The sequence below is a fragment of the Tupaia chinensis genome, unplaced genomic scaffold (assembly GCF_000334495.1).
Source record: "Tupaia chinensis unplaced genomic scaffold, TupChi_1.0 Scaffold000112_1, whole genome shotgun sequence".
Classification (NCBI taxonomy): domain Eukaryota; kingdom Metazoa; phylum Chordata; class Mammalia; order Scandentia; family Tupaiidae; genus Tupaia; species Tupaia belangeri.
The window spans coordinates 2,313,752-2,336,446 of record NW_006159576.1 but is presented as its reverse complement, the minus strand read 5'-3'; the positions used below and the strand labels follow the sequence as shown (position 1 = coordinate 2,336,446).

Sequence of the window (22,695 nt, the reverse complement as noted above, 5' to 3'; positions counted from 1 at the left end):
TGAGAAATCAGCAACCCCCGGTGTTTGGCGGGGGGGATGCCACAATCCATTCTCCCCTCAAGATTTTTTGTATTCACACACATGCACTTACTGTGAGTTTCAAGCTGCCGGGTCTGGGACTCCAACCGTGGCCCTGTGGGAGTCCAGCACTTTAACCACTATGCCCCTGGCTGGCCCCAGTGATTTAGCCTTAGACATGCTAGTTTTGAAGTAGTTGGCTGAGCCTCAGTTTCAGGGAGGGGCCTGGGCTGGACGTGGAAGCATGGGCATCCTTCTTTAGAGAGGGTCGGAGGACTAGGCTGTGCTTTCCTCCAGTGTTTTCAGTTGGGGAAGTGGAGGGTGTGGCAGAGAAGGCTGGAAAAGAACTGCTGCAGGAATGGTGGGGAGGAGAAGAAAGAAGAAGTTCAGAGGACAAAGGACAGACTAAGGGAGAGAATGACCACCTGTGCCTGGTGCCGCCCTCAGATCCAGTGAGAGGAGCCTGGGAAGTGACACCTCTTCTGTGCACTGAGTGTCTGGTGACCCTTGACAAGCTCAGTTTTGCTGGTGGAGGTGTGGGTCAAGGGATTGAAGGGGATGAAGTGGGGACAGTGAGTCTTGTTCAAGGGGGAGTTTGCTGTCAAGCATACGGAGAAATGGGATGGAGGGTGATCTGGGGACAGTTTATATATATATATATTTCTTCTTCTTTTTTTTTTTTTAATGGATAGTGCATATTCACAAGAGTGACCAATGAGAATGATCTAGCAGACCCTGACGAAACCATCCACAGTGCCTGCTAGGGACTGCTATGGGAGTGATGCTCTAGGGAAAATGGGGTGTGTTCCAGGTGCTCAAAGCAGCTGACATTTAATGTTGGCTTGGGGCCGAAAGTCTGGGGGTAATTCTGTGACGTTTGTAAGTCCTCAGAGGATTCACTTTCATTAGGAGCGATAGACGTGAAAGTGTGAAAACTGAGTGTCTTTAACTGAGTTAGGCTCCATGCAGTTCTATGATTTTATTGGATGGGTCATCACTTTCCAGGAAACAAGACACACCCATGCAGATATTTAATGCCAAATTCAGGGTATGGTGGGAGGAAAAATTTGTTTTTAGAGGGTTTGGGGAAGGCCTTTTGGAGGAGATGACATTTGAACTAGGCCTTGAAGGATGGCAAAGATTCTGATAGAAGGAAACAGATCAGGTAATTGCAACATACACAAGGTTCGGGGGAACACTACGGAGTTTGTGTGGTTGCTTCATAGTGTGTATGTTGGAGGAGAGTAGTCCTGAAGTTGAAGCTGGTTGGGTGATGGTGTTAAGGGCTTCTCTTTGTTGCAAGAGAGCTTGAATCCCCCCCTGGTGTAAGCAGTGTGCAGCCAGCTATAAAATGTTTCTGCAGGAGGGAAACAGTAGAATCAGAAAGGTGATTTTCCAGAATAGATTAGATTTAGAGCTTTATCCTCCAAAGGATGGCCATGGAGCATAGCGTCAGCATCACCTGGGAGCTTGCTAGGCTGTTGGAAGCTCAGGTCCTGCCAGACCTAATGGTTAGAGCCTGCATTTGGCTAAGGTCCTTAAGTGATTTCTTTTTTGTTTATTTGAGGTTTTGCCATAGGGTATGTGTGCTCACTGGAGAGACAGAGACAGTGAGAGGGAAGTGAGAAACCACCCTCCAGGGGGTCGGCCACGCTGCAACCCCTTCTCCTCTATTCTCCTCCTGGGATCTTAGGCACGCACGAACACACACCAGCATGATTTTTCAAGCCACTGGCTCCGAGACTTGAACCAGAGTTGGTCATGTCCAGCAACGGAACCACTATGCCATCTGCTGAGCCCCAGCATCCTCAAGTGATTTCTATGTACTTTAGAGTTTGAGAATCATAGGGTACAGGCATTTTTATAAATTTGTGTTTACTCATGAAAACTCACTAAAATGATTTTTTGGAAAAGCCAGATGGGTATATGGAGCATGTAAGAATTGAATGGCAGCTTGTCAAATGTAGTCTAGACCCGAGACTAGATGAGAAATAAGGCTGTTTTCCACCTAGTTTGGGACTGAGTCAAGCCTGGAGCTCCCCATTTGATTAGCCACCTGGATACTCCAGGAGAGGAACAGTCTGGAACAGCCAGAGCTGTTTTGTTTCCCAGGAGGTATTTTGCAATTAAATAGGTTTTGGGACAGTAGCTGTTAAGAAAATTGATTGTATTTTGGACCTGAGGAGTCATGTACATTGTTCTAAAGTCCCATCAGATTCTTCACTGGCTGGGAATGCTAACGTGGGTGAAACTGCAGGCCACACTGTTGTAGAGTCTTGAGAGTTTGAGCCACTGAGACCTTAACAAAGAGCTTCACATCGAACTCCCCTGAGGGGTTCATCATCTAGGGACAGTGGTCCTTTCCCAGAGCCTCACAATGACTTGGTGGAAAGTTCTTGACCTTTTTCCTCAGGCTGAGTTGCCTTTTTAAAAAATTATGCCCGATGAAAGTATGCCACTTTATCTCATAATGGGTTGCTCTGTCCTACAAATCCTGGAATGTTAAATCCTTCCTCGCTGGTGACCTCTTTCTTCTCATTTTCCTTCCCTCTGTCTTTGCCACTGTTTCTTTCCCACCTCCTTTATTATTTTTCATATCACTTAACCATTATCTTTTTGCCCCCTTTCTGTTTTTTCTTTTTAAATTTTTATTTATGATACAATGTGCTTACCTAAGAAATAGAGAGAGAAAGAGAGAGAGAGAGAGAGAGAGAGAAAGAGAGAGAGAGAGAGAGAAACACCCTCAACAAGGTCTCACGTTACCTGCCGTCACCCAGCCTTTCAGCCAGCTGAGATCACGGCACATGCACACACTGGTGTGTGCAGGCGAACCTGGAAACCAAACCCCAGTCTTCCATCAGCTTCCAGTACTGTCCCACTGCTGTACTGCCATGGCTCAGCCAGCCAACTCCCTTCTTCTGAGCTGTCTTTCTCTGATCATTTCTGTGCTCGATAGGGTCTCTGCTTTGTCTTTCTGAAAGGGCATCAGAGAAGCACCTTCTCCCATCCATGTGTAATATATTGCCAATTCCTCATCCCAGCCCTCTGGCATCTGACTTACAGCAATGATTGAAGGCTTCCTGATGATTGATGGATGCGTACAATGTATGGCTAACAGAGTGGTTTTGGCCCCAGATGCCATTTGACAATGTCTGCAGACATTTTAGTTATACCAGCTTGTGTGGGGGATGCTATTGGCATCTGATGGGTAGAGGCCAGGGATGGTACTGAAATCCTAGAATGTGTGAATGAAGACAACTCTCCCAACTCTACTCCAGCAAAGAATGATCTGACTTTATATGTCAGTAGTTCCCAGATAAGAAACCTGCTTACATTGTTGAGGTTATAGCCCTCCAAGTGAAAATTGTCTTTATTTTTGGAGAGATTTTTGCTATATGGTATATGCACTCGCTGGAGAGACAGAGAGGCAAAAAGTAAGAAATCATCTCCCCATGGATATGGCCACACTGCAGTCCCTTCTCCTCCTTTCTCCTCTTGGGATTTTGGGTATGCACACACATGCACCTGGCATGAATTTTAAGCCACCAGGTTCAGGACTTCATCTAATGGTCAAGTGGTCAATGTGGGAGTCCAAAGACGTAACCATTATGCCATCTTCTAGTACTGAAATTGTCTTTATTTGTAAACATGTAATAAAGGAAAAGCATGCCTATTTGGAAGTTTATTTAATTGTGTCCCTACTTACAATTAGGTGAATCAAATGCTGAGTTGGTCCAGGAGCTAGCCGCATGGAAGGCCCTGGATAAGGAGCTTGGAGAACTCAGATTCTGGCTCCCCCTGTGTCACTTACCAGTCCTATGACCTTGGCTTTGTTGCTTCACCTCTCAGTTTTAGTTTCTTTACCTGAAAAATAAGTGCATGGAATATATGATCCTGAGGTCTCTTCAAGTTCAACAATGTCTAAGATAATATTTATTTCTTTCCTTATCTTTTTAAAAATGAAAATGTCAGAAACAGATATTTTCCTAATATCTATATTTATTTGTTCATTTATTTATGTGTATGTGTGTGAGAGAGAAAGTGTGGGGAGGGAGGAGATAGGTATCTTTGACAGGATCTCTCCATGACTCGATCCTCCTGCTCTGACCTCCCAGTTAGCTAGGACTAGGTGTGCCCTCCTGCCCTGGGGGTCCAACCCAGGCCTCCCGTGCAGCCTCAGCCATCACACTTCACTGCCCTCCCACTTGTGCCACCATGACTGGACCTATTGTCTAAATATTATTATTGAACTTTTTTTTTTAAGGTTTTTGCCATAGGACACACACGCTTGCCAGAGAGAGATAGGGGCAGTGAGAGGGAAAATGTGTATGAAAGTGAGAAATCACCCCCTGGAGGAATGGCCATGTTGCCATCCCTACTCCTCCATTCTCTTTCTCAGATTTTGGGTATGCACACACATGCTCCTGGCGTGATTTTCAAGCTGCCAGGTCTGGGGAATTGAACTATGGTTGGTCATGTGGGAGTCCAGCACTTTAAACCACTCACTACACCACCTGCTGGTCTGTATTATTGAACTTTTTATTTTTTAATTCTTTTTAAATTTTTTTATTTTTTTTACATTCACTCACTGTACATCTTTTTTTTAAATTTAACTTTATTTGTTTGTTTATGTATTTATTTTAATTTGACCAAAGAAGGTCAGAGTGTGAGAGAGAGAGAGAAAGAAAGTGAGAAAGCAAGCCACCAGGTCCAGGACTTGAACCACAGTCAACAATGTGGTAGTCCAGCGCCCTTAACCACCACATCACTTGCCCCCAATCACTATATATCTTTACAGCATACAAATGGATCTTCCCATTATGAATACATTATATATTAGTCCAGCCTAAGATATTACCATGTATCACCAGATAATTTTCCATTTTTGTGTTCATTAAATTATTTTGCTTCTTTTTCCCTCTCTAATTCCCTCACTCCTCTCTCTCTCTCTCCATCCTTTGAGAGACATCCTGGACTGCTTTTCTCTGTTGGAAAGACTCTGCAATCAGCTTCGATAAAACAGGGAGAGAAAAGCAGACAGACTTTGATTTGCTTGTTGTTACTCGTGACGTCATAGCTGCTCACTGTAGTTGTAAATAACAAGATGGGCTGAACTTCTTGTGGTGATGAGGCAGGGAGAGGCAAAGTGCCCACTTCTTTCCTTTGCTGTGAATTGGTTCTCCTGCGATTCCAGGTGGGAACAGACAGCAGGAACCCAGTGACATTTCAGAAGTAAACATCCTGTTTTAGGGCCATTGCCTTCAGTTTTGCAGATTGAGTGGAAGTGGGGGCAGTGACGGGAATTACTATTGGGTTTAACTATGAGCAGAAAAATGCTCAAAGTATTGTTTGTTTTTTAGTTTTTGGCTTAAAGCACAGAGTGACCCTTATATTTTATACACTCTCTTAAGGATCAAGCTAGTAGTCTTTTCTGAATTTCTAAGTGTGGTTCTAATCAACCTTTCATAAAATTTAAGGAAGGAAAATGTGGAAATACAGATGAAGCATTCAAGATCAAAGATTGGTTTCCAGTGTCTTGGACCACAGCTGAGTAGTGTTCTTCATGCATTTAAAAAAGTATCAGATCGTGCAGTGGCTCCCACATGCAGAGTACTTGTCATTCCAGTCCCGAGCGTGCCCAGTTCAGGCTTTGTACAATATGGCGAACCTCTGAAGGTATCCGGCTGTACAAGAATGTCTTCAGTGGGAAAGAATTGACTTCCAGGGTTTTTGGATTTGGACCCTGTGCCAGCCAGCCCTGCTATTAGGGCTGGACTGATGCACACAATAAGGTGTGCCTTGTTTATTTCTGGGATTCTTAAACTGGCCACTGGTTTGGAATCAGGAAACTCACTTCCTGTGATATTAGAAAACATCTCTGCCCACTTGCATGTCACCTGTGTCCTTTTTCTCCTTTTTTTTTTGGCAACATGCTGTCTTTTGAGAATAGTAAAATCTGAATCACATAGGAAAAGGAAACTTTCCTGAGGGTGGATTTACTATAATCGTTGAATTCAGAAATGAAGAGAATGTGAATAAGTGAATTAACCACATAGAACTTTTACATCATGACTCTTCATTCTCTGAAATGTATGAGATTTTCTTTCTTTCTTTCTTCTTCCTTCCTTCCTTCCTTCCTTCCTTCCTTCCTTCCTTCCTTCCTTCCTTCCTTTCTTTCTTTCTTTCTTTCTTTCTTTCTTTCTTTCTTTCTTTCTTTCTTTCTTTCTTTCTTTCTTTCTTTCTTTCTCTCTATATATGCAGAGAATTGTACTTACAGTGTAAGTATAGTTCCGTGTGTGTGTATATACATATTTAGGTTATCTGTAAAACCATGACACATTTTTGCATAGGAGAAACAGAAAAAATACATCATGACTTTCCTGATGACCTAATATATACATATATACACATAACTTTATTTACAGAGTATATATATCTATGCATATATATGTGCGTGTGTATATCTATTTCGTTTAAATAAGATTATGTGTATATATGTATATATACACAGTATTTAAAGAGGCTTAAAATTTCTCAGGAAATTATGCTTTCTTTTCTTTAATGACTCTTATATGAAGGTAATTCAAAAGGTTGGTGAAAAATGTAATTAAAATAATTTATTTTGGTGTACAAAATTATGAAATCCCTGCATTTTTTAAAAATACATATTTCCATGAACTTTTTACAAACGTTTAATGTTGAAATAGGTTCTGTTTCGTTTCCTTTGATCAAACATCATCATTTCCTTTCCGGAATGCCAAGTTTTGTTTTCTCAAACTCTTTACTACAGCAGTGCTTCTGGTTGTTGAAATCATTCTGCTTTCATCTCTACGCATTCAGATGATACAAACATTGTTCCTGTAATCTTCCCAGAAGGTGTAAATAGTGATAACAAATTTTTGTTCCCAGCAAAGGATCTTGCAAATAGTGGTAATCCAAGACATCGATCAACTGTAAAGAAAAAGAAGTTGGGCCCGGCCAGTGGTATGGTGAAGGCAGCTGGAGCCCACACGGCCACCTGTACAATTTCAGTCCTAGACCTAGTGGCTTGAAAAACACACGTGTGTATCCATGCTCCAAATCCTATAAGGAGAGATAAGGAAAAGGGATTGTGACATGAACCTTCCCCATGAAAGGTGTTTCTTCACTTTCCTTCTCTCTTTCTCCCTCCTGAGAGTGCACATGCCCTCTACAAAATAAATAAATCAATAAATAGGAAAAGGGAGATAAGTTGAATGAAGTTGGCTAGAAAAGTTCACAGTGGAAAATATTAAAAAACCTTCCAGAAGAATTTGCAATCAATATTTATTCCAGAGCACTAGTTACCCTGAGAAGGCAATTGAAATTAATCTGAGTGATTATGAGAGAATGTGGTAGAGGAGAGGTGAGAACAAACAGAAACCGAGATTTAAAGCTCTAAAGTTAGAAGAGCTTAAACTTATAATGGGAAAGGAATATTTTAAAAAATAAAAGTAAAGCAAAGAAGAACTGGGCAAGTAGTACGCCGTGTAAAACAGGCTGGAGCTGTACGTGAAATTCCCGCCTGGGAAGGGGAGGATAAAACCGGAGTTTAAAAAGGCATTAAAATCCAGAATTGTGCATTTAAGGGATATAGATAGAAAACTAAGCAGAACTTGATGTTTAAATAATTGGGGAAGAGGGGTCAGCAGGTGACATGGTGGTTAAAGGCGCTGGACTCCCACATGCTGGACTCCCACATGCTGGACTTCGACCGCGGTTTGAGTCCCAAACCTGGTGATTTGCTTTCTCACTCTCCCTCTCTCTCTTGCTCTTTCACTCTCTGGTCAAATTAAAATACATAAATGAATAAATAGAGTTAAAATAATTCTTTTAAAAATATAATTGGGGAAGAGTAAAACAATATCAATAGTCAGTGATCCCAAAAGAAGTTCAGTCATGCTAGTCTTTTTTAGGGTCTTCCATATGTTAAAGAAAGGTAAGCAGGGAGCTAGCAGATGGCATGGTGGCTATGGTACCACATGGTTGATCACTGTTTGAGTCCCAGATCCAGTGACTTGAATATCATGCAGGGCATATATGTGTGTGTGCCCAAATCCTGAGAGAAGAATGGAGGAGAAGGTGTTGAGTAATGGCCATGCCTTCTAGGGGTGTGAGGGTGATTTTTCACTTTCCAACTCTCTCTGTGTCTCTCTGTTTCTCTCTGGTGAGCACATGCACCCTATGGCAAAAACCTAAAGAAAAAGAAAGAAAAGTTAAAAAAAGGTAAGCAGACATCACAACTGGACCCAATGACTCAATTCACCTTACAGTCTCATAGACAGTGAAAATGACCCACACCAGTGCCACTGGCTACACTGTGGTGTGCCTACTCTGTGTGAGACATTCTGCTAGGCACTGTATATCTGAGTCTTCTCTCTCATTACAGAGATACTGAGCGATTCCCTCACTCCATAGGCATGAAGGTAGAAGCTTCTGAGAAGTTCCCTATTTTGACTAAGATCAGGCACTGGTTATGTGACAGATCTGGTATCTGACCCAGGCTTCCCACTCTTTTACTCGGGCCTGCCTTTTAAAAACAAGTGCTGATATGTCACTGGACTTCTACGTAGCTGACTGCAGTTTGAGCCCCTGACCTAGTGGCTTAAAACTAATCCTGGGCACACATTTAGGAGTGCCCAAAATACTGACAAGAGAAAGGATTGTGGCATGGCTATCTCGGCTAGGGGGGTGATTTTTCGCTTTCTGTCTCTCTCTCTCTGATACTCTGGTGAGCATATGTGCCCTATAGCAAAAATATCTCTTAAAAAAATAATAAAATATGGGACCAGCAGGTGGCATATTGGTTATGTTGCTAGACTCTCACATAGTTGACCACAGTTTGAGTCCCGGACCCAGTGGCTTCGAACTCATGCCAGCTGCATGTGTATGCATGCCCAAGATCCCGAGAGGAAAATGGAGGAGAAGGGACTGTGGCATGGCCATTCCCCCAAGGGGTGATTTCTCGCTTTCTGTCTCTCTGTCTCTGGGGGGGACACATGCCTTTTAGCAAAAATCTTTCTGAAAGAATAGATAAAAAATAAAATAAAATAAAATACAAACAAGCACCGGCATCTCTTAGTAATAAGAGCTAGATCATGGTGTCTCTGTTCAGAGTAATGTTTTAGGTTGTTAATACTCTGAGATCTTTTAGTTTGTCCTTATTTCCTTTTGTCAGTGCTGTTTTGCCTGACTCTTGCTTTATTATTGAATGAACACCCTGAGCGAGGTCCCCAAATAGCTGTTAGAAATGTGGAAGTTAGACTTGTTTCCTGGGGAAGGAGATGTGTTGAAGGATGTGAGGAAAGAAGAAGGAAGACCAAATTAGTCAGGCCCACCAAATGGGACCTGCTTCCTGTTCCGGGGGCCTTGTAGCATCTGTCATTGCCAACAGAAAGTCCATTCAGATGGTGAAAACTATAGCAGGCCTCAGCAGGTTTTCAGTAGAGGTCTGTTTATAACAGGAAACTCTTTCTGAACTGTGGGGAATTGGACTGTGCATTCTTGAGGTCCTTGAAAGATAATCTGGGGAGTGGCAATGTCTTTTGCTAATCATAGCTAGAACTGACTGGCTGCCTAGCAGGAGTAGTCCCGTGTTAGGTGGTATCGGCACTTTTTAAATTCTCACAGTGACTCTGTTCCCATTCTACAGCTGAGGAATCTGAGACACAGCGAGGTTAAGGAATAGGTCCAAGGTCACACTGTGATAGCGGAAAAGCGAGGATTTAACTCAGACCTTAACTTCTGTGCTATGGGCTCTCTACTTCTTTTCCTCTGATCAATCTGAAAAGATTTCTCCTAAGTACTTACTTTGGGAATGATAGGTGTGCAAATAACCTTGACTTCGGGTAACTGGTATTAGGATCATCTTATCCTACTGTTGGCCCCCTCCCACCCGTTTTTGTATTGTATCTGTGTGTCTTCACTATCTCCTTCTTACTTCTCGTTCTGGAACTTTTTTCTTGTCTTTGACTGCTCACGGCCCTGCCTTGTGCTTGCTCTCTGGTGCTCAGCTCTGATGGTGGCTTTGTTTGTATTTATTTCCTGGCCCTCCCTCAACCCCTCTTTCACTTCCCCTCCCAGTATTCTCATCCCTGTTTGCCATGAGTCCCAAAATGTGACAATGGAAAGTAGAGAGAGCAATGCAGGGCAACCTTGACAAGTCTAGATGGTGATGTTTCCATCGTGGATTTCCAGAACAGAAGAGGAAAAAGCTCTGTACCTTCCTTTGTTTTTTCCCATCAGGAAAACCATCTAGCTGGAGGTCTCAGAGGCAGCCTCTCTCTGGCAACCTTCCCTGAAACACTTCCCTGGAGACCTTGCTGTGCCAAGGAGAACAAAGTGGAGGGTCCGGCTCAGGGTCAGTGTTGAGGTGGATTCAGCCTTGTTGCTTGAAGGGCAAAGTGCATTAGGTCCCACCCTCAGAACTTGGCAAGGCCACAGCTGCATTGCTTGAAAGGCCCACCCCTTAGAGATCTTCTTACACTTTCATTATCTGCAGAAGAGAAAATCCAGTTTGTGGAGAATGTCCTAAAATAGAAACACATTTTGCTGTTTTTGAAAAATTCTTCCATGTCTTATCTTCTGCTGTTGATTAAGTACAATAAATTATTATCTCGAATGTATTTCTGGGAGGGAAAAGAGATCTTAACGGACAGAGTTTTTCTTTTTCCATTGTAGTTCTATTGCTTGCTCAGAGGTTATTCATCATGGGAGAGATGACATTATACCCAGAAAAAATTTTTATTAAATATTTTACCAAATCTAAGGTATTTTACCAACTATGGAATTTTAATATGATTTAACATATTCACCTAAAACCTGTACTTTCATTTACAAATCTGTAGTTTGAACATAACTGATGCCTAACTGTTCACCTCAGCCCTTTGGCTTTGCATTGCGTGCCTGAAGGTCCCTGGGAGGCTAGAAGTTTTGCATTATTTCCTGTATCTCTCAGTCGCCTGGCCTCATATTTTCTCACCAGGTGTTATGAAGTGTGATTTCTGGTTGGCTAAGAAAGCAGTGAGGAAAACCGAGCTCATCATCTCCATGGTCTCCATACTCCATCCTTCCCTCACTTCCCCTTCTCTTCTTCTTCTTTTTAAAAATAATTACTTATTTAATTTTATTTGTTATTATTATTATTTTAATTTGACCAGAGAGAGACAGATGGAGAGAAAGTGTTTCTCTCTTGGGGCAGCAGGTGGTGAGGTGGTTAAGGCACTGGATCCCCCATGACCAACTTCACAGTTCAAGTCCCAAACACTGTGGCTTGAAAAGCACACCAGGTATGTGTGTGTGTGCCCAAAATCCTGAGAGGAGAATGGAGGAGAAGGGATTGTGGCATGGCCATCCTCCCTGAGGGGTGATTTTCACTTTCTTTCTCTGTATCTCTCCAGCAATTGTACACACTCTATGGCAAAAATCTTTTTTTTTAAAAAAAAAAAGTATTTTATTTTCTTTCACCTCGGGACCTTGCCTATGTGGTTGCCCCAGGGTCTTCATCCCACTGACTCCTCCTTACGCATTTGTTCATTCATTCTATGAGAGAGAGACAGGCATCTACAGTAGGGTCCTTACGCCATGATCTAATCCAGGTTCAGCTGGCCCAGATCACGGGTGTCCAAGTGCAACTGGCGTGCTCAGGATGGTTTCAGGATGCAAACACAGGGGCTTCACGTATGGGTCCAGGTGCATTACCACTGTGCTCTCACCTGGTCCCATTCTCCTTATCCTTAAGACCTTGGCTTTGGGAACCAGCAGTTAGCGTAATGGCTATGTCGCTGGATCCCCATGTAGTTGACCGCGGTTCGCGTCCCGGACCCAGTGGCTTAGAACTCACGCCAGGCACGTGTGCGTGCGTGCCCAAGATCCCGACAGGAGAATGGAGGAGAAGGGATTGCGGTGTGACCATCCCCCCTGGGGGGTGATTTCTCGCTTTCTGTCTCTATGTCTCTCTCTGTCTGTCTGGCAAGCGCATGCGCCCTATAGTGAAAAACCTCTCAAAAAAAAAAAAAAGAGACCTTGGCTTTAACCTTACTTCCCCTTAGGGAGGGCCTCCCTGAAGCCTTGACCTCTACTCCCTCTGAAGTTAAATGCTTCCATGGCACGCTGGATTCCCCATTGCGATGCATCATCACATAAGTAATTAGTTTTTGAGACTATGGAGAATGAAGAACACTCAAGAAATATTAGTTTATTAGTGAATTAATTCTCCCCAGGGGTCTGTTTTCATGGAAGGAAAAGCCTCAGAAGCTGCATTAATGAGTCCCACACTTTGACATCTGAGCATGTCTTCCCTCACTGTAGACCACTGCAGTAGTGTGGAAAAGGTTCACATACCACAGTCTTACATGCTGCCAAGAACGCCCAAGGTAGAAAACACAATTCGGATGTCCCCCTGTACTGTCGCATTTGGGCCTCTGCCCCAACTACGTACACAGTGTGTTTACTCAGATTTACACTTCCCCTTGGACTGGAGAGTTTTACTCTGCACTCTCCAAAGATCACTTTGGAAAAGGAGGTCATGTATTGGCTTTGCTCCTTCCTGAGTTAGATTACATCACAATCTTCTTCCCACATGATTTCAGACTTCTTAGTCTTCCCAAGTTCTTCAAGAATCATCTCTTGCAATTAATATTATGATTCGATGTTTTTTAATTGCTCTGCCCCAGGAAGGATGGCTCAGGGTGTGCGTGCGTGTGCATGCCTCTGCACATACATGCACTGTATTTGTTCATAGTGATTATCTTCTTGTGGTAGGCCTGAAGCCACATGCATGGTAGCATGGGGTATATTGCGTGTCATTCTTTATGAAATAGATAATGGGCCTTGGGCTGATTTCCATGAGTGCTGACTGATTTTCATTGAACCATTTTAACTTTTTAAGTCCCTTCCTTTAATGACTTTTGTCAAGTCATTATAAGACGTTAACAACAATGTATGTCTCCAGGTATTTTGAAGTGTCTTTATGGACACCATGTCATTGGAAATCACAACAGCTGAGGAAGGCAGGTGTTTTCATATCTCTTCTTCGGATGGGGGCAGGGGCAGTGGGTTAAATTCCCTGTCCATGCCCCCGTGGCTCACAGGGGCCAGCCAGGATGAGGGAATAGGTTCTCGTCTCCATTCCTTGCTTGTTCTACACAGAGCCAAGGGGCTTCCCTAGTCCAGCAGTCACACCTGTCCTGTAAGTGTGTGACTTCCAACCAGCATTTCCCTATAGCAGGGAGGTTGCTCACCTCCCTGTGCTCAGCTCTGCTGAGGATGTACGTTAGATCTTAGGAGTGGAGCAGGCACAGTAAGACAGGGAGGCCACCGGCAGTAATCCTGGCTGTCCTGTCACGACTTAGTGATATTGCTTTCCTTTTTGAAATCTGAAGTTTTCCATTTGTATCTGCCTCTTCATCTGTCAAGAATGGAAAGTTTCTTCCCAGGCCTGGCAAACATAAAGCCACTGTGAGCTGTGGGCATGTGTCCAGGCCTTTCCAGAAAGCCTCCCTCCCTGGCAGGCTGATAAACACTCTGCTGATTAGGAGGGCAGGGGTCTGCCTTGCGCTTTATTGTGCCGTTTGTGTGTGTCTTTCCCTTCTGTTTCTTCTTCCTCCTCCTCCTCCTTCATTCCTCTTTTGTGTGAAATTGCTTTTTCTGGCTAATTCCCAGACTGAGTTTGCAGGGAACTTTCAAAGCCTTTTCAGGCTGAGCTGCAGGAAAGTCACTGTCACAAAGGGCAAATGAATGGATTACCAGCGCTAGTTAATAATACCAGACTGAGGAGGACAGAATGTGCACCTGAGGGCAGGTCCCATCTGGTCTAAGGTCCCTACTCAAATTCCCCTAGTCCTTCTAGGGCTTTTACTTTCCATGGAAAGAAGCTCCGCATAGTGAGCCCCATAGAAATGCTCACATGCATGTACAGAGATGGGGAAAGGATACCCATTCGATAGCTGCTTGTAATCATGGGAACTTGAAAATAACTTGAATATCTGCCTACCAGTAGAAGGCTTCTTAAGTGAATTATGCCGATTCCATGCAGTGGAACACTAGGTGAGCATGAGGCACAGGAGAGAGATGTAGAGAATGGAGTGTCTAGAACATTCTAGAACACTGAACACTCTGTTCAGTGAAAGAGCTCATGCTGGGGTCAGCAGGTGGTTTGGTGGTTAAGGCGGTGGACTCCCACATGGTTGACCATGGTTTGATTCCTGGACCTGGTAGTGTGGCTTTCTTCCTCTCACTCGTGAGCCCATGTGCCCTATAGCAAATTAAAAAATAAATAATGATAAATAAAATTAAATAATTAAAAAAAAAAGAAAACCCATGCTAACTTAAATGTACAGGTGTATACTGAAATACATATACATACTCATCAAAAGGTCTAGAAGGACATACTTTAAGCTGGTAACAAAAGGTCATGGGAATGGGTTTAGAATGAAGAGAAAATAGGTATTTTGCTTTTTTGGTTTATGTATAGTCTTAAGATTTACTTCTTGGCAACAAGTATTGAGTTTTATAATTTTGAAATTATTGGGTCATCAGAAAAGTCATGACGCATTTTTGCATAGAAAAACCAGAAAAATATGTCATGGCTTTTGTGATGACCCAATAATTAGGGGCAGTTAAGGATTAAATGACATGTTAATATCATTGGCTTTTACCTGTAATTGTGGATTTCTGTGAAATGCTAAGCGGTCATTAGATTGTCTCATTGTTAGAAGATGCTCTTTTTGACTTTTTTGTGTGATATGCATGCTCACTACTCCATATTTGTTTTATGTCAGGCTCATCTTCTTACTGAAATATTAAGAAATATTGAAAATAGTAGTAACTGTGAGGTTAACTTAGCCCTCTTTTGAGAGGTGCAAAACTGCTGTTCTGTGATAGCCAGCCTGTTGACGCAGGGGTCAGGGTCTGTGTACTGCCAGCTGGTCACTCCTCCTGTGTGCCCACCACAGTTCTGAGCTCAGTGCAGGTCAGAGAAAGAGGAAAATTACTCCTTAAAAATCGTATCTATTATATAAAAAAAGTATTAGAATGTCGTGTCATCATTTTCTTTTTAAATTTGTGATTTTTAGTTTTGGAGAAGCAAGGAGAAATAATGAATGCTGTGTATGAGCCCTCAAAAAATAAAAGTCCACTTGCCAGATAGTGGCAGTACAGTAAAACATGAAGCTCTGTGAGGCAGTCTCACATGGGAAAGGACCTGGTTCAAGTCCAGAGACCTCTCTGAGTATACCAGCGACATGCTTGCCCAAGACTAGGGATGGATTATGGCATCAGTACTACTGGGATTCCTGTTTCTTTGTCTCTCTCTCTTGTTCATGTAAAATATAAATAACTGAAATTCAATAAGCTTCAAAAAACAAATGGATTAAATTTAAGTCAATTGATTTTATTTGACTCATATTTTTAGTTCATCCCAGAGCCCAATTAATTTCTTCTAGCTTTCTAGAAGGAAATGAACCTTTTGTTTACAGTTTTATTTGGGATTTGGAAGGTTTTGAATGGTTTCTATGACTTTTTGTTTGGAGTTTTGTGTCATCTGCTTTAATGTAGATAATGGGGTATTCTAGTCCAGTGCCTTCATGTCCGCTCAGTGGACTGGGATGTACACTGGTGAAGTACACTGGCTCACTAACGGGGACATGCAGCACATTTGCCCTCTGCTGCTACTTCCATTCCAAAAGTGAAGTGCTGAACTGACCTTAGTTATATTTGTGCCTCAGTCAGAGGCCACCTCCTTGATCTGAAATGTGGCTGTGAAAGTTAGAAACACCTGTGAAGAGCCTGCAGTTTCATTTATAAGGATAATAACAACTTTTAGTATAGTTATAGTTTGTTCATTAAATAGACAATTTGTTTGAAGCAAAACTAGGTGATGACAATAATTTTTAAATTTCCTGAAAGTATTTTTTGGATGAAAAATGTTGGCCTGCATCCCCCTTGGGGGGATGATTTCTCGCTTTCTGTCTTTCTGTCACTCTCTGTCTCTCTGGCGAGTGCATGTGCCCTATAACAAAAACCTCTCAAAAAAACCCTTTTTTTTTTTTTTTTTTGCCTGTTTAGTCTTCAACTAAAACAAGATATTGTATCTCTATCAATAAGACATGCATTGTGGGGGCCAGGTGATGGTGCAATAGTAACACAGCTGGACCCACATGGGACGGATCATGGGTTCATGTCCTGAGACCTCCCTGAGCATGCTGGGCATGCACATATGGGGCCGTGATCCAGGCCAGCTGGGGGTGGATCACAGTGTGGGGACCCTGTTGGGAGTGCCTCTCATGCTCTCTTTCAAGAAGTAAACTTAACAAACAAATAAAACATGCACTAATTAATTTGCAATCCATGTCACCTTCTCAAGCCATCATCAATGAATATGCCTCTTACCTACTGGGTAGGAGTAACTGATGGTTAATGGAAGAAAGCTCTGTATTCTCCCAGGGACTCAGCCCCGCCCGTGCCCAACCCAGGAATGTCTGTGATGTCCTCTTAGAATATGAAGCACAGGCTGATAGCACTCAGGGCACTTTACTGTTTTGTCATCCATCTGTTTCTTCCCTTGAGTGAGGGCTGCCCCTAACCCAAAGACAGCATGTTTGTGTCATTAGTAACATGTCTGGAGGATCATGCACATGTAATAACCCTGTCCTCTTTTGTGTCCTGGGACTTCGTTTCTCCCATGGTGGATAGTGTGGCCATGAAGCCATTAGAGGAAATCATCCTCACAGTGGTTTTACTTATCAGGTTTTTCTCTTTGTCTTTCCAAGACCTAATTCTCTACCTTACTATGTCTCCCATTTAACACATGTCCTCCTCACTGTGATTGCTTTAAGTTCGTTTATTCCTCCACGAGCTAGAGATCAAGCACCTTCCCCAGAGTCCTGATGCCATGATCTACCCCCAGCCTCTGCTAGCCCTGTGTCACAGCCAAGTGTGTTCCTGGCATACTTGGGGAGGTTTCCAGACAGGAACCTGGAACCTCCCCATGTGGATCAGCCTCCTAGTGTCGTGTTTTACCACAGTACCACCATCTGGCCCCCCTCCTCATTATAATTTGAGAAACAAGAGGATAGTTGTATAAGAAAATTTTTAGTGTTCCTACTGAAACCCTGATCATCTTTGTAAAATTAAATTTATGCATTTATCTTTTCTAAGCCCTGGTATTTCCTTTCAGCAGCTGAATTTCTGGCCTACCGACCGTCATTTCCTACAGTATCAGGATGGTAGATTTTTGGTCTCTGATTTGAGCAAGTCCAGAATTGCAAAGCGCATAATCCCATTGTGTACAGATTGCTTTGAAGTTGGTTCAAGACTCACAAAATCTCCTTTTCCTCTGTCCTTTTCTGTACTGTGTGGGTTTTTCCAAAGTCTATGTTCCTTTTAAAAAAAAAAAAATCTTGTCAGTGTCTCCCTCCTTCTCCTCCAGCCATCATTTAAAATAATAACGTGTATTCAGCTTGTTTTCAAGTGCTTTAAGTTCACTGGTGGTTCCAGGAACTTTTGGCTGCATTATCTGTCGACCATTTGCCCAAGTTTCCCTGGGCACGCCTGAAGTCGGCCCGTGTCCAGCGCTCGCTTTGGGGCCCACAGCAGCTGGGTGTAGCGACTCTCCATTTCTCTCTCCAGTGCCATTGCTTCCATCCTGAGGGCCTGGCTGGACCAATGTGCAGAGGACTTCCGAGAACCGCCTCACTTCCCTTGCCTACAGAAGCTGCTGGACTATCTCCGCCGGGTGATGCCAGGCTCTGACCCAGAGAGAAGGGCGCAGAATCTTCTCGAGCAGTTTCAGAAGCAAGAAGTGGAACCCGACAGTGAGTGCTTGTTTGCTCACTAGATTCTGATTCTCCAGCCGTCACGTTGGAGAAATGCTCTCTGTACAAGATGGGTAGGAAACCTGGGTACCCTCAGAAGGGCAGGCTGCTGGAGGACTGGCGTGGGTAAAAATACTTGCAGTTACTGAAGTGGGAGGTACAAAGCCTTCAGGTTTTAGAGCAAAGAAGCGACTTTTTAACACTATCTAGTCTGACTCCCTCACTTGATAGATGACGAAACTAGAGAAATGGGAACAGAGGAGGTAAGTGATTTCTTAGGATTTCTATTACCAAGAAAAAGAGGGTCTCCTCGATGGGTTCCCTCTTCCCTTGTCAACATATACTGGGCTGAACCTGAGTTTGCTTTCTACTGTCTGCCTAAAGACTCCTCCTCCTGTCAGATGTGAACCCGTGACAGCCACCCCCATCTAGCAGGCAAGGCTTTCAATCCAGTTCTGTTCCTGCCCTCATGAGAGCTTGGACAATGGGTTTGTCCTTCAGCCTAGAAAGCGTCACTGTAATCTGTCCCCTGCCACCCCAGATCACCGTCACTGAGTGCCTCTAATGGCCTCATCATCAAAGGAAGTTTCTGTGGCTGTTTTTTCCTATTCTAAGGATGACTGCCTACTTTCAGGGACAAAGGAAGGACTTCCACTGCAGGTCGTAGGGTGCTCGGAACTATCAGGCTTTGAAGCGAATTGGAAAGAGGCTTGGACAGGCTTCCAGGGGTGCCCTGGCTGTTGCCATGGCGGCTGACCCACTTGGAGCTCCTGACAGGCATTTCCCTGAAGTGACGCCTGATTTCCTCCGGAGGGAAAGGAAACGGTTCCCCCTCGCAGATAAGGAAGTAGCATCTGCTCCAAAGAAAATAACCTTAGATTCCAGACAGTACCTGCTGGATTCTCATATGCTGGGGACCAGAGGAGGGCAATGCGGTTGCATCACTAGACGCCGACTGCCAAATACTCTGTGTCACGGGTGACTTCATCTGCGGGGAATGCTTGAATACCAGGACTCGCTCCTCCAGCTGCCGCCGCCTGGCTTTGTGCTGGAGCCCCGTTCTTCCCACCGGGGGTGCCCCTGGCTTCCTGCCTAATTGGGGACCCAACCGGTGGGACCAGTCGGTCCTTGTTTCTACCCAGGAACGGAGGCTGAGCTCTTTGGCAGGCTGCAGCAGGGAGAGGCAGAGGCTGAACTTGAGAAAAGCTCTTAGGCGATACCCAAGAATGAAATTTTTCCAGGTTTGGAAAATTTTAATCAAGAGAGCTCTAAACTTTGTTGATGGAGTACAGGAATCCTGGCCGAAGAAGAGTTTAGCAGCTTGGTTCCTGTGTGCTTATCTGGCCTCATCTCATACCAGCAAAATCAACAAGCTCTTCTATATGTTTTTCTGAAGTAAAATTGGGCTTGAAGTTTTCACTTACCTCTGGAAGACAGTCAAAAGCAAAAACAGTGAAGGCACAGACTAGGCCCCAGAGAGAAAGGACCATGTACTGACCATGTAATTTCATGCACGGCAACAGTGTAGACTCATATTGGGCCATTATGAATGTTTGTTGAATGAATGAATGAAAAGATCGAGCCTTAACACATACACTCCTTGGCTGAAGTGGGTCAGCCTCTGCTTTGCAGGGTGATCGGAATAAACATACTCAGTATCCTGTATTCGAAATGCCTGGTACCAGAGATGTTTCAGACTTGGGATTTTTTTCAGATTTGCATAATATATAGTGAGATCTTTGGGAGATGGGACTCAAGTCTAAACATGAAATTTATTTATCTTTATATATATATATACCTTATACACGTAGCCTGATGGTAACTATATACAATATTTTTGTATTAAAGTATTTGACTACAGTCTGTCATATTGGATCTGGTGTGAAATTTTCCATTTGTGGTGTCATGTCAGTGCCTAGAAAGCTTTGGATCTGAGAGCACTTTGGATTTTGGAGTTTTAGATTAGTGATGCTTTATCTGTACTTACATAGTAGCTAGTAAGAGATGAGAAGACCATTCTGAATCTTTGTTTGGGAATCCCAAATTTCACATTCCTCCACAGAATGAGAGAATACCTCAGTAGCATGAAGAAAAAGTTTTGAACTAGGATAGCTCACTGCCCTCCACATCACGGGGTTTTAGATTTCTTTAGCTCATATCTGTTTCCCAGACTCCCGGAGGCAGGCTATGATCCCCTCTGACCTTTTCCAGTCATAACTCAACCCCATATGCATCAGGCCCTTCAACCCTGGGTCAGGGGCCATCCTTAGGTCACGTGCCTGTGACTAGAGTGGACAAGCGCCACATGCTGCTGTGGTAGGGAGGTAGTGCAAGGTCTACTATCAGCACCTTTTTTCCCACAGAAAACTAAGAAAAAAACCAGTGCAACTTGATCCAAGATATCCGGAAGTATTTTATTCGACAAAGAAAGAGAGAAAAGGCTTAAAATATAAACATTCTGGGGCAGTAGTAACACACTGATTTAAATTTCTGCTAAGATAGAACTGAATGCAACCTGATTTTTTTTCTCTGAGCACAAGTTTGACAGGAAGGAGAGCAAGGAGTAGAGTGTGAAGGAAGGCGAGGTTGGGAAAGAAGCCAGGGGAGGGAGGCGAGGAACTCGAGTCAGTCTTCACCTAGTTTCAGACTTTCCAGATGGAGACTAGAGGCCCTATTTCAGGTGCCAGGCCCTTCTGCTTTTCATGTGGTATGCTGGGTAGTGATTTTCTCTCACTTCTTAAGGCAGAGTCCTGTATAATTAAGGATCTTGTCTATAATAAAGCTCAGGTCATTAGTTTAAGGCTATCTCCCCATCCCCTTGCCAGAGGACACCAAATTGTAGAGAGACAGAGAGTGACATAACTCCCCCATGGGAGATGGTCACACCAGAATTCATTCTTCATTTCTCCATTTAGGATTATGGGCATGTATGTACATGTGCCTGGCGTGATTTGAAGCTGCCAGGTCTAGTCTTTGAGCCACATGGTTGATCGTGTGGGATCTATCCAGCCATCTTGACCACCGTACCATTGGGCTGGCCCTAGTTTAAGGCTGTTCTACTGCTTCCTGTTTACTGTACTTAACTTTAGGTGGAGACTGAAGGCAACACGGAACATTTTGAGCATTCTGAGGACTCCTATCAGTAGTACTTTCTTTCTTTTTTAGCATTTATTTAATATTTATTTATCTGTTGGGTTGTCAGAAAAGTCATGATATACTTTTTGTATAGAAAAACATGTCATAACTTTTCTGATGACCCAATATTTATTTGTTGTGATTTTCAAGCCACTGGGTCCAGGACATGAACCATAGCCAACCATGTGGAATTCCAACATCTTAATCAGTATGCCACCTGCTGGCTCACTCCATCAGCATTTCTATACCAACATATCCCTCTTACTCACAAAGTCTGGTCTGGCTTCATACCCCATCCTTCTACCCTAATGGTATAAGAGACCTGGCAATGAAGAATAGTGTGGTTGAGATACAGGGATTATCTGGATTATTCCTGGGGGCTGATCAGAGACTTTAAGGGAGCCCAAGGTGAGGAACTCCCAAAGGTGTGACCAATTTGGCTTCTCTTGACTTTGCCCACAAGACAGCCATTTCACTCTCATTTATTGTGGTCACTGTTCTCTTTTTGAGTTTTCTCAACAATTAGCCCTCTTTTTCCTAACTGAAATGAGTACAATTTGACTCTGTAAGCAAGGTCACCTGCACTGTCACCAATCACCAATTCTCCCCTTGTGAACAGATGGGCTTCCTCATGCCATCTCCTTCAGCCCGGAAGAGGAAGAGGAAGTGGAGGCTGGGGGCCCAGCTGAGTTCACGTGCTTCTCAGAAGACCTGGTGGCAGACCAGCTGACCTACATGGACGCGGTAAGTCTTCCCCTTGTGAGCTGTAGTAGACGAGCTTCCACTTGGAACAGGGGTGTGGCGGTCCTGGTGGGCCAGAGCAGTCATGGGCGGGTAATGTGACTAAGTCTTTGCAGTCCTTGAGAGAAGCTGTGCTGTTTGGTCACAGTTAAGATGTGACTTGAATCAATCTTCTGAATAATTCAGGCCTAAGCTCTTCTTGCAATTCTGGGTAAAGTTGCTTTTTACTTGGAGCTCAAGGCACAGAGGGAAACAAGAATTCTAATCCTGGTGAAACAAAATCTCCCTCATTCCACGAGCATTTCTCTCCCTTTGGACTCATAAATATTTCAAGATCTGAACTGTTTATTTGGAGGATTGTAAAGGGGTCAAAGTGTAAGTCAGGATAAAATAAACCCACTGAATCCATATGTGACTGTAGCTGGGAGCTCATTTCCATTATGTTTCCAGGGCTTTAACGTTTGGATGTTTTCATTAGCTGTGTATATTTGAGTCTGTCAGTTACATCTCACAGCTTAATGTTGGATGGTAACTATCAGTTAAAGAAAAGGGGACTATTAGGAATTATCACAATGATTTTAGCTCTTCTATAATTCCTGTTTCTAGGAAAGCAGAATAGAAAGTGGCTAAGTTTCCAGCTAAAAGTATACAAATAAGTATGCTTAAGTCAGAGAGCCTATGTAAAGTAAATCCCAGTGCTCTTCCCTTCATACATACCTCCTCACATCATATGTTGAATTCTTATACAACAGGAGTCTGATTCGTTCAACAATTTTTTTATTTTTCTTTTTGGTTCCACAACTAATAGTGTAGGAGAAACATAGAAAACCTCGCTCATTATTGCTTTTAAGAAAAAGACCTGGAGACTAGGCTTGTCCTGTTTCTTCCTTTTATTGTCTAATGTTGAATTGGTTTTCCTTTTGCATACTTCTTATTCTCTTCAGTATATATATATATATATATATATATA

The 22,695-nt window shown here is 43.3% G+C and overlaps 1 protein-coding gene across 1 annotated transcript in view; it reads left to right on the top strand.

Moving 5' to 3' along the window:
• Positions 1–22,695, top strand: part of RGL1 (ral guanine nucleotide dissociation stimulator like 1) — a 370,662-nt gene that overhangs the window by 276,306 nt on the left and 71,661 nt on the right. The window contains 2 exon segments of the mRNA XM_014586063.2: positions 17,665–17,849; positions 21,604–21,728. Coding sequence (XP_014441549.2) covers positions 17,665–17,849; positions 21,604–21,728 — 310 coding nt within the window.